The following is a 12769-nucleotide window of genomic DNA, read 5'->3' on the forward strand; positions in this document are numbered from 1 at the left end:
TATCATAGATAAGACTCGTCTGATATCAGGCCTCCCATAGAGGATAAAGCAAATGCTATCAGAAGCAGGGAAAATGGGAATAAGCTCTCGATAACTCTGAACTGGTAGCCATGCCCATGTATCGTAGCAACAATAATGTTTCTTACTTATTAGCTAATAGAGTGGAGGGAAATTAGGGGAAGGGAAGAAACACACGTATACACAAATATATAGGGCATTTCAAATGTATTGCTAAATAAGAAATGCATTATTGACAGAAGCCCCTATATAAGGCTCCGTTTGGTAGGGCGTAAAACATTTTCCTAAAAAACTGTTTTCATCTATTTTCAGTTTTATATTATTTGATTGGCAAAATAATGTAAAATCATTTTCCCTTGGGGTAAAATTACTCTCACAATGATGAAAACCATTTTCCTTTCAAAATGAAAGGAAAACTGTTTTTCTTATCTCTCTTGTACATTCTTCACTACCTTCTTACTTTTCCATTCATTTTCCTTTCATTTCATCATTTTTCTTACATGGAACCAAACAACAGAAAACTAATTTTGAAATTGTGTTTTACATTGTAAATTGTTTTCTATGAAAATCATTTTACACCGAAAATGTTCTACACCCCACCAAATGGAGCCTAAGTGGAAGCAAGTTCTCATAATCTTAGTTGAGTTTACACCTGGTGCTCACCAATCACCACGACTGGTGCATCCCCTATCATATCTGGTAATCACCACAACTGGTGCATCCCCTTTCATCTGGTAATCACAACAGCTTAAAGGCATTGTGTATTAGAGGCCAAATAATCCAAGTACTCCCACTTAATGAGCAAAGAGAGTATAAATCAAACTACGTTTGTCAATATTAAATCTATTGTTTCTCTCAGGAACAAAAACCACCTACACCTAAGCCGAGAAACAAACCCAGAGCAAAAAGGACACTTACCGGCCAGTTACTATCCAGCTAATTCATACTACACCATATTAACGCGACAGTGATAGCTATCATCAGGATCACTCCATAGGGTCATCTAAGGAACTATGGTTTCAGCAAAGAATCAGGCAACACTTCCAAATGTAAAAATTTGAATAACTCAGGTTGATCGCAACTTATTCAGCTAATTGAAATGAGCAAACGTATCACTGAGCTAGAAGCATGGTCATCTAACTCTTTCTGTACAAATGCTGGCTTTTAGCATTTCAAAATGAAAACTGCAACTACAAAGTACTCATTTCTCGAAGAACTTTCGAAGCAAGGCCTTGTTTTCTTCACTAACTCTGGGATCAATGAGTAAGTAAGCAAATAGCGAAGTAGTCTGAGCGTCAGCTGCAAATCCTTTGCTGGTCATAATGGTGACAAGCTCCAAAGCCTTGCTAAGATCATTACCCTGAAGGAATCCCCTAATAATTGTATTGTAGGTGCACTCATCTGGAGGACATCCATCATCTACCATTTTCTTTACTACCTCTTGAGCATCAGTTAGTAGCCCTTTCTTACAAAATCCTTTGATCATTGCAGTGTAGGTACGCACATTTAGGGGTAACTCCTTAGCTACAAGAAAGGAGAAGATATTCACAGCCTCTTCAAGTCGGCCAGCTTCACACAAGCCATCAATAAAGATAGTGTACGTGAAAGTATCGGGGATCACACCACCGCTCTTCATGTCATTAAACATGTGTAATGCCTCGTCAATCAGTGCATTTTGACATAGACCATGAATCAACGAATTATAAGTGACTACATCTGGTTTTAAGCCATGAGATTCCATATCTTTAAAGAGCTTGCGTGCAAAATGTACTTGATTGTCCTTGCACAGAGCATCAATTAGAGTGTTATATGTGACAACATTAGGAGTAAGTCCTTTATGTGGCATTTCTTGGAAAAGATGCACAGCTTTGTCAACCTTTTTAGCCTTTGAATATCCATTGATTAAGCTGTTAAAAGTAACCACATTAGGTTTGTGGTCATGTTTTACCATCAAATCCATTACCTTTTCAGCTTCTTCCATCTCACCACATAAGCAATATCCATCCATTAAAGCACTATAAGTGATGATATTTGGAACCTGACCACTGTCAATCATGGAATCAAATATAGCCCTTGCTTCAGCAACCATCCCTTCTTTACAATACATGTCAATCAACATGTTGTAGGTCTCCACTTCAGCAACTACATTGTTGTCCAACATCTGAGTCAACATCTCTTGAGCATCTTTCCACTTCCCCATAGTGCACATACCACGAATTAGCGTATTGTAAGTGATGACATTAGGGGAAATACGCTTGTTTTTCATCTCCTGAAAAAGTTTGAGGGCTTTAGATAAAAACTTATCTTTGCAGAGACTGTCAATGATGGTAGTATATATGACAGCATTAGGCAGGCAATGGCCATGAGATTCCATGGTGCGAAGCAACTTAAGAGCACCAACATTGTTTCCTCGTTTGCAGAGACCTTTAAACATAGTCCCGTAGGTGAAGATGTCAGGTCGGAAACCAAGCTTGATGGTCTTATCGAGCAATTGAACAGCTTCGTCCAGTCGATCAAAATGAATAAGCCCATTAATCAATGTAGTGAAAGTGACAATATCAGGCTGATGTCCCATCTTAAACAGCTTGGTGAGAACAGAAAACCCGAAATCAACACGACCCAAGCGGCAGTAACAATTGGCAAGGATGGACAGGGAATAATGATCAAGGGGGAGACTGGACAGCTGAAGCTGGCGAAAGAGAGAGATGACAATGGAGAAAGGGGGGTGGGGTTTAATCTTACACATTGCACTTAAAAGCTGATTGAAATCAATTATACAAGGAAGAGGACTCAAAGATATCATAGCATCAAACAGAGAAAGGGGATGATTAATCTTGTGAAACCCTAATTTGCATTCATGTCTCACAGACTTTAGGAACAATTGACGGTCATCAACATGTATATCAACATGATGATATGTTGCACCATATGTATAATTTCGACAAGAAAATAAAGATATGAAAATGGAAGGAAAGAAAGGAGGAGAGAGAGGAAGAAGAATACCAGAAGAATGAACAAGTGGAATTGCAGCAGTTTTGCTCCTCAACAACACCATATCTCTCAAAATCATCTTCATTTATGAACCACCATAATAACTGATTCGATGAGAAAATAATACTTGCTACTTCTCAAACAAATTTCGGAGCTTTTTCATTAACAGACCAACTATCTCCTTCTCTGCTTTAAGGAGAGGCTGCAGTTATTTGGTAGAGAGATATTCATAGAATCATAGTTACTTTAGTTATACAATTGTATACGTTAAACATACAATTATACGTTAAACATACAATCGCAAATTTCAGACACATTTTACTTGATATATCTAAGTAATTAATTGGACAGCCCTCGAGGATTGGATCGCTTAACATTGTACTTAGGCTTTGTTTTTTTAGACTGAATAAGTTTGAACTGAAATGAATAAATTTGAACTAAACTGGTCTGAACTGAACTGATCGAAATTGAACTGATCTGATCTAAATTGAGTATTATTAATAATTACAAGTAGAGAATATTTTTATCATCATTGATAATGATAATAATTACTCTTTTATCACTTGTCTCGCTCCCTTATTTTATGTTCAATGGGTTAAAAATACTCTCCAAAAAGCTTAAAAGTGACATAGTCAAAAAAAAATATATATATAATATGATATAATATAATATAATAATAAAATAACAACAATGATAATAATATAATAAATATAATAATAGTAATAATAGTGATAATAGTAATGGTAATAATAATAACAATAATAATAATAATAATAATAATAATAATAATAAAATCAATCAATTATAGTCTAAACTGATCTGAACTGAATAAGTCTGAACTAAACTAAACTAAATAAGTATGAACTGAACTGAATTGATCTGATCTGAACTGATTGAATCTGAACTGAACTGAATTTCCATTTATTCAGGAATCCATGAAATATCATTTACCAAAAATATAAGAGAAATGTTTCACCTAACATTGACTTCAAAGAAATCTTCAGTTATTTGACAATTTCAATTTTTATTCTCTTAGAATGAGAAAATCGTCAAAACTCAAGAAAAGTAAGAACCGAGAAAGTAACCACAAATTTTCGAAGCATAGCAAGATTTGAAGTGAATAGAAAGTAATCAAGGGAGCAAAAGTCATCCCTTGTACACATCAAGTTCTTATGTGTTTCAAGGTAAACTTAAAAGAATGATTTTAATGTATCCAAACAATTACAATTCAACCCATTCTATAAATACAAAAATGTTGACACTAATCTGGCTAACATTGAATTCAATAAAATAAAATACTACCTTCATCTCATATTAGTGGATATAATTTGACCATGTCCACTCAATAAAATAAAATACTACCTTCATCCCATATTAATCAATATAATTTGACCATGTCCACAATTCACATAACCTACTTTGATCATATTGTTTAACTATCATATAAACACAAATGTTAGTTTTAAGATGTTTGATTCAGTTCATATTTTCAATATATCAACTTTTATCATTTTTGCTAATAGATAATTAGAGATGAGTATGATCAAAGTTGTGCATTACCAATTGCCATGTGTGAAAATCAATTGTATCAATTAATATAACATGCACGGAAGAAGTAATTCAATAAATGAAAAAGATACCTAAAACTATTTTTAAACCTCAAGGTCCCGTTCGCTATCGTTTTTTGTTTTCAGTTTTTTTGAAAACTAAAAACCAAAAACTGAAAACCAGAAAAAATGATTTTCACTTATTAGTTGTTAGTTTTCAAAATCATCATATTCTCAATAAATTGGAGTAATTTTTTATTCATTATAGGACATATGTCATATGAATTTGAAAACCAAAAAAAAAAACTACGGTAATACCGAACAGCCCTCAATTGGACTGTTCACGTTGCTCAAATGAGTCCCTCGTTACATTATTGCCATATTTGAATATAGTCTAATCGCATACCAAAACAATACCTTTTTCACAAACCAGCAGACAGCAGTAAAACATTGCTGAAAAATCCAAACATGATTACATGTCTCTGAACATTTTGAAACAATTATGTAATATATGTAGAAGACAAAAATTGGGTAAAATTTAACTGCCATATTTATGCTATTCATCTATAATAACTCTTATTTTTAAACCATTTATAAAACATTTTTTTTTACAGCAATACAGCAAGGCTCCAGAGACAGGGGAGGAGGACTCCATACAAAAACCCTCTGCTCACGGCCAAAATCCTCCAATTGACACATTTACCATTAATGCATTTAAAACACGAACTCAGCATTTTGTTATAAAGCTTCTCTCTTTCATTCTTATCCTTTACAACCAACAAAAATTCGTCATTTCCTGCTTCGGCATCTATCGCGATATAATCACTTTGTTACAAAAATCTGAAGCTCAAAGAAAGCATACTCTCAATCTTTTTCCAGATTTACCTTCACCTGCTTCTCCATTATTGAAAATTATCAGTAGTAGCATTTTCCTGTCTTGGAGAATCTGTATAAAATTGCGCTAGATCTCTCATATCTCTAAAAATGGAGAAAAAAGAATTCAGGCTTTCAGAAGAAGCTCCTCCAAGAATCCATAGCAACAAAGAGCTAAAGGAGTTCATATTTCCCGGGTTTTGACCAGCTTCCGGTTGGTGAACGTCGTGGTCAGGGATTGGAAGAGGTTCTCTATCCACATTTTCATTTTGCCGATTTGCATCTGTTGATTGTTCTTGAAGCGCAGGAGCCTCTGCCTGCACATTAGCAGGTATTGGAACATCACCACTAGGCCTGAGCAGAGAGACCCCAGGACCTGAAGCGTCCTCCATTCTGACTGGGTCAGGATTCCTTGTATTCAACCGGGTGATGTGCAATGTAGAAGCAAGTATCATAGAGGAGGTTATATGGAAATCCGGGTGATGCTGCATATGTGAACGGCGATTTTGCAAAAACCTTTGTAAAGCAGGGACCTGAACAATAAAAAGGCTCAAATTAAATGTATGAGCTACAGATCAACCAATACACAAGAGAAAACGAGACTAGTGTTTAAACCACCGGCTACTGCTTGTACAAATATGCTACAGCACGACTGCAGGATAGCACATTTCTGAAAAGATAAGTTGCAGCCCATATACTCTAGGCTTAATCCATTATCAGTATCTAGTTTCCAGTCCAAAAAGAACAGGAAATATCTTGATATTAAGATGATTGTATTTTCTGTTATGATGTCATCTTCTGTCCATTCCTTGCAGTTATTTTGTCATTCCCCAGGATCCAGCCGTCACTATTGCATAGTGAACTGTTCTATGGTTGGCTGGTTGCAATTTACAATCTTGAATATGGCATCACATACATGACAACATAGTGAACTGTTCTATGGTTGCAATTTGCAAAGATCATTATGCCATCAATTTTACAAGATAATCGAAGTTCAAGCTATAGATCTAAGCTCCAGAAGGCGTTATAAGATTATTTACCTCGAATCTGTTCCAGAAATACAGAATAAGATGCAGCATAAATGCTGCAGTAGTAGATAAGGCCAGGTATGAAAAACCTGCAAGAAAGAAGAATAGATTACACAACAAAAAAATTGAAATAAGAGACTAATTTTGACATATACAGGTCATCAAAATTGATCATACCATAAGCATACGAAAAGAAGTAGATGTGGAACACCAGGAAATAGAGTAAGAAGAAGCGTGGAAAGAACTTCATTGATATTGGAGTACGAACACTGCAAAAGCCACAGGCAGTTCATTTAAGATTTCTCGATCATTTTCTACAAGGAAAGAAAGGGAGAAAGGTTGCAATTAGAAACTTAAAAGCATCAGATTTACCTGATAAGGGTAAAAACCTCACATAGCCAGACCAGTACCAGCACCATAAAGGCCAGCAGTTGATCATCATAAAATTCGAACAGAAAAAAACAGGATGCCTATCATGATCTGTAATGCCAAATCCAATGCATCACCAGCAAATTGAAATGAAGATATTGCATTCAAAAAAATTCACAAACACCATACTTATTGTGGTGCATTCTTACAGGCACAAAGACGAGCGATTCAATGACATGAACAAATAATAATTTTGTGAGTACAATAGTTGCCTTAGTTTGATTGCTACTTGCTAGGTACGCCTACCTTTGACACCCGCATTTTGCTTTTCTTTTAGCTTCCTCTTGGTTTCTTCTGGTCACTAATAAGAAACATAAAAAGGTGACAGAAGTATTCCACTCTTTCAGCTTTACTAAACCCAAACTAGATTATTTACACAATAGTCTCTAAATTGGCTTAGCATTGTGAATATAGACCTTTATCATTACTGCATTTCTGGTCATGACTCAACGATTAATGTGAGCTTACAACATTTAGGAGGTCAAACTTATTGAGTAAACTGTTATCCATTTATCCGAGTCTATTTGTTGTAGAACTAACAAATACATTTATGATTGAGACACCCAGTTTGCTCAATTTGATCTTTGTCCATCATTTTCACTATCTATAGCAATAACATATATTCCTTTTGGAACATAAAACAGATAATTCATTTTCATTCAGAAACGAATATCAAGTGTAATGGTGCAACGGTTCATAAACAGGTTCATGCCTTGTAGCTTGAACAAAAGCAATCCAGAACATAGCACATAAACTGAGTACATTCTAGTACATAGTCTTGTAACATTGGTGTTCAAAAGATAATGCAACTATACCCTTGTATAGATGTAAATTATGAGCATCAAGTTATTAAGTCCACTAGCTCTAGAAAGTATATTCATAGTTCTTCGTACAAAAGTTTCAATTTTGGTTTGTGAGTTAAAAAAAATCCACTTTGACAATGCATATGAATTTATGAAATGCATTGTTTATACATATGAAGGTGGGCAAATGTAGGGAAGGAATGCAAGCCATCAAAATGAAGATATGTGCCTAGTAAACTGACTTTCACAAAGAAAACCGATAAACACATGTAAGACTAACTATGATAGCTTCTGCATCTACAAAGGACTTACTCATTTCTTGAAGAACTTTTGAAGCAAAGCCTTGTTTTCTTTGCTGACTCTAGGATCTATGAGTAAATCCACTAATAACGAAGTAGTGTGAGCATCAGCTGCAAAGCCTTCGCTGGTCATAAGGTTGACAAACTCTAAAGACTTGCTGACATCATTACTATGAAGAAATCCCCTAATGATTGTGTTGTAGGTGACGTCATTTGGAGGATACCCATCATTCACCATTTTCTTTAATAGCTCGTTTGCATCAGTTAGTAGCCCTTTTTTACAGAGGCCTTTGATCATCACATTATAAGTACGAACATCTAGTGGTAACTCCTTATCTACAAGAAAGGAGAAGATATTTAGAGCCTCTTCAAGTTGCCCAGCTTCACACAAGCCATCAATTAGAATATTGTACGTGATGATATTAGGGAGCACACAACTATGCTTCATGTGTTTAAACAAGTGTATTGCCTCGTCAATTAGTCCGTCTTGACACAGGCCGTCAATCAATGAAGAATAAGTGATTACGTCTGGTTTTAAGGCATGAGATTCCATCTCTTTAAAGAGCTGCCTTGCAAATTGTACTTGATTGTCCTTGCAGAGGGCGTCAATAAGAGTGCTATATGTAACAACATTAGGAGTGAGTCCTTTAAAAGGCATCTCCTGGAAAAGGCTTAAAGCTTTGTCAAGCTTTTTAGACTTGGCATACCCATTGATTAAGATGTTGAAAGTAAAAATATTAGGTTCATAGCCATGTGTTACTATCAAATCCATTACCTTTTCAGCCTCTTCCATCTCACCACATAAGCAATATCCATCTATTAAAGCACTATAAGTGATGATATTTGGAACCTGACCACTGTCAATCATGGAATCAAATATAGCCCTTGCTTGAGCAACCATCCCTTCTTTACAATACATGTCAATCAACATGTTGTAGATCTCCACATTAGCAGCTATATTGTCGTCCAACATCTGAGTCAACATGTCTTCAGCATCTTTCCACTTCCCCACAGTGCACATACCTCGAATTAGAGAATGATAAGTGATGACTGTGGGGGAAATGTGTTTGTGTTTCATCTCCTCAAACAGTTGGAGAGCTTGAGGTAAAAGCTGGTCTTTGCAGAGACTATCAATGATGGTATTATATATGACAACATCAGGCAGGTAATGGCCATGGGATTCCATAGTCCTAAGCAACTTAAGAGCACCAACATTGTTTCCTCGTTTGCAAAGACCTTTAAACATAGTCCCATAGGTAACAATAGTAGGTTGGAAGCCAAGCTTGAGAGTCTTATCGAGCAATTGAACAGATTCATCCAAATTATCAGAATGAATAAGCCCATTAATTAAGCTAGTGAAAATGACAATATTAGGTTGATGTCCCAACTTAAACAGCTTGGCAAGAACAGAGAACCCGAAATCGACACGGCCAGAGCGACAATAACAATTGGCAAGGATGGACAGTGAATAAAGATTGGGTGGGATGCCGGAAAGATGAAGCTGCCTTAGGAGAGAGATAACAGTGGAGAAAGGGGGGTGGGGTTTAATTTTACACATTGCTGTAAAAAGCATACAGAAATCAATGATAGAAGGAAGAGGGTGCAATGAAATCATAGCATCAAAAAGAGAAAGGGGATGATTAACGTTGGAAAACCCTAATTTACATTCCTCTCTCACAGATTTGAGCAACAATTGAGGTTTATCAACAAGATGAAGAAGATTTGTTGCATAATATGAGTAAAAAAGTTGAAATTGAAATGGAATACCTGACGTAGCAGTAGAGAAGAGGGAAGATTTAATCCTCAACATCATCTTCTTCGGAATCATATGGGAGCACTCAATGAATTCACTCGGTATATTCGGAAGAATACCTTCAAATTTAAACATCCATTTTCATTCATATATTTTCTGGGTGCCAGTTCTCACTTCTCACCCTTGGGCCTTGATATATGACTGGAAACGGTCGCTTTTTAAACCGTATAAACACTACTAAACGATGAGTTCGTGTTCGAGTCGGGTTCATGTTCGGGTCGAGTTCTTGTTCGAATCAATAGGGTTAAAAATCTTTCAATCTAAACCTAAGTCATTAAGTAAATTGGGTTGAATAACTCAACTCGAACTAACCCAATTTAACAAACGAATTACCCATGTGTTTAATCATAATTATCATCATATTAACATGTCAATACTCCATTTATATTCTTTTATAATTATGCTAGAGGTGATCCGTGATCATTTTGGTCCGGCCCGCGACCGAGCCTGGAGTTGCTCTTCTCAGGTCGTAATACTTTTACTCGAGTAGAGCGTCGATCTTTGAAATTCCTTGTTCAATTTACCTTAAAACTTATCTTGAGTAAAAAAAAAAATTATATTACATATATTCTGTAAATAGATTTAGACTACTTATTTTGTGTATAATTTAAGTATAAACTAGTTATTAGGACCGGGCTATGCCCCGGGTAAAAAAAAAATATTTTATTAATATAATACTTTATGATAATAACACTAAATATAACTTAGCATAATGGTTAAGACTTTGGTATATGTATTTGAGGTCTCGAGATCAAACCAATGTAATCCATGAACTAAAACTCCCTAGGGAGAGCGCCACGTGGCACAATTTCTTGTTTATGCACGCCTTTTAATATATTTGTATAGATTTTCATTGCGTGTGGTGACATTTAAGGGATAACTATTACTTGGTATTAAAATAAATGAAAAATAAAATTATGAAAGTACGTATTTGAGTTCACCTTCATTTGGTGAGTAAGAAGTATTTAAATACTTAGAAATAGTATCTAAAAATATTTTTAAAGTAGCAATAAGTAATAAAATTGCATATCCAAGTAATGAAAAAACTGAATTCTTTTTGGAGTTTGTATTTGTGATTAATTTTGTATATGAGTGGTGTTTGTAATGAGAATGTCATATTTATTTATTGTTTGTGGTATTAATTTTTGGTAAGTTATTGATTACAATTTTTTTAGTTGATTGGATATAAATTTAATTTGATTAAATCTTTTTTATTGGCAAGTTTATGTGATTGACAAATATATGAGTTGATTGGGTTTATTAATAGAGATTTGGTTGATTTTTTTTGGTAAGTTTATGTGTGTAATGATTTTATGTCGTGGATGGGTGAATATGTAAATTCAAAGGGGGACACCATTGCTCCCCCTTGGCTTATACAATAGAGATATGTAAAATAATATTGTTAAAATATATTTACGAGCCTGCTCACAAAGTTTTCGAATCGAACTTTGTTATGCTAAACTGTAGAAAATTTCGAGCCTAATTCGAATAGTTTGTGAGCCAGCTAGGTTCATTAAAACCCCTAAATACGAAGCTTAATTTTTACATAGTTATGAAATCTGATTATGATGTTAAGTAAATTGAGTTAAGTTATGGTTAAAAAAAGTCGATATATTTTCATGTTCGTCACTACCCTCTTTCGTTAGAACCATAGCTCCCCAACCCATTCTTCATCAGTTAGGGATTGTTATAGATGATTTCATCCATGCATGGTAAGACCTTTTCCCTCTTTCATTTTCAGTTTTTAGTTTCTCTTCTCTTTTGTTGAATAAATTAGTATCTCTTTATGAGATTTTTTTCAAATCCTGTTATGGGGTTTTTAATCTTTGTTGTGGAAACCTCATTTTCTCCTATGGGAGTTGTGAGTATGATTTTTTTCTTTTTTAGCTATGAGAAATTTTTCTCATTGGTTGAGGTTCGAGACTCAACATGAAGGTACTGGAATCTTGAATCCGGTTAACATGGCTCGATAAAAAATGTTCTTCCTAAACTATGTTAAAATGATAGAGTTCCTCATCTATTGCTGTTTGTAAATGTCATTTGACCTTCAATTGATGAAATTTCTCTTTTAGAAAAAAAAAAATAAGTTATAGTTAAATGTATTTTGTGTTTTATCTTTTAACTACCAAAAATGATAATGATTTGAGTAGTACGTGCCCAAATCGACAACCCCTAATGCGTGCATTGTGCTCCCAGGAGCACAAGCCTGAGAATCGTGCTCTCACAATAAAAAATAGCACATTTACGAATACGAAAACGAACATTTTACTGTTAAAATGGAACATTACAAAAATTAACTTACAAAAACGAACATTTTACTGTTGAAATTGAACATTACAATAATTCATTTATAAAAACGAACATTAATCTGTTGAAGTGCAACATTACCATAATTTAATTACGAAAATTAACATTTTATTGTTGAAGTGGAACATTACTAAAATTCAATTACTTAAATAGAATATTTGCTTATCAAATATAGAATATATTTTCAGGAAAAATCGGACATATTCTCAAGGAAAATACAACGTATTTTTTGCTAGAAAATAAGCTTTAAAAGATTTTTTTTTAAAATAGAACATTTGCTTATTGAAAATAGAACAATTTTTACGAAAAATAGAACACAATTTGAGGTTAACGGACATTTATTAAAATAGAACATTTTCTTAGCGAAAATAAAACAAATTTTATGGAACATAAATCATATTTTTTTGTTGAAAAATATGATTAAAACGAATATTTGTTGAAATAGAACATTTAGGGTGCGTTCTTTTCAGCATATTGGACCGAAACTTATCCGAACCGAACTTATTGGACTTGAACTGAACTTATTGATCCTGAACTGAACTTATCAGACCTGATTGGACCTGATTGAATCTTATTAGAACTTATTGGACCTGATTGAAACTTATTGACTTGATTGAAACTTATTAGACCTTGTTAACTTTTAACAATTGGAACTTATTGG

At 34.4% G+C, this 12769-nt stretch overlaps 2 protein-coding genes across 12 annotated transcripts; both read right to left on the reverse strand.

The window, feature by feature from the left end:
• Positions 1-750: 750 nt before the first annotated feature.
• Positions 751-3263, reverse strand: LOC104890443 (putative pentatricopeptide repeat-containing protein At1g12700, mitochondrial). The gene has a single exon (XM_010675940.4). It carries the CDS (start codon positions 3092-3094, stop codon positions 1220-1222), a length of 1875 nt encoding a protein of 624 aa, XP_010674242.2. The 5' UTR covers positions 3095-3263; the 3' UTR covers positions 751-1219.
• Positions 3264-5088: 1825 nt separating this feature from the next.
• LOC104890434 (membralin-like protein At1g60995) lies at positions 5089-9937 on the reverse strand. 11 transcript variants are annotated; one of them, XM_057394457.1, is made up of 6 exons: positions 8002-9937; positions 7133-7187; positions 6830-6937; positions 6635-6726; positions 6470-6546; positions 5089-5962 (listed from the first exon to the last, which is right to left on the reverse strand). In XM_057394457.1, exon 1 carries the CDS (start codon positions 9874-9876, stop codon positions 8002-8004), a length of 1875 nt encoding a protein of 624 aa, XP_057250440.1. In that variant the 5' UTR covers positions 9877-9937; the 3' UTR covers positions 5089-5962; positions 6470-6546; positions 6635-6726; positions 6830-6937; positions 7133-7187. The 11 variants fall into 11 exon arrangements, with proteins under 11 accessions (XP_057250440.1, XP_057250439.1, XP_057250443.1 ...); XM_057394456.1 differs by lacking the exon at positions 7133-7187; XM_057394460.1 differs by lacking the exon at positions 6830-6937 and having other exon boundaries at positions 6635-6771.
• Positions 9938-12769: the final 2832 nt, after the last annotated feature.

The sequence above is a fragment of the Beta vulgaris genome, chromosome 4 (assembly GCF_026745355.1).
Source record: "Beta vulgaris subsp. vulgaris cultivar EL10 chromosome 4, EL10.2, whole genome shotgun sequence".
Classification (NCBI taxonomy): domain Eukaryota; kingdom Viridiplantae; phylum Streptophyta; class Magnoliopsida; order Caryophyllales; family Amaranthaceae; genus Beta; species Beta vulgaris.

Bases quoted from the DNA above. Each gene is read 5' to 3' on its own strand.
- LOC104890443 (XM_010675940.4), bottom strand. From the start codon at position 3,094: ATGAAGATGATTTTGAGAGATATGGTGTTGTTGAGGAGCAAAACTGCT.
- LOC104890434 (XM_057394459.1), bottom strand. From the start codon at position 9,876: ATGTTTAAATTTGAAGGTATTCTTCCGAATATACCGAGTGAATTCATT.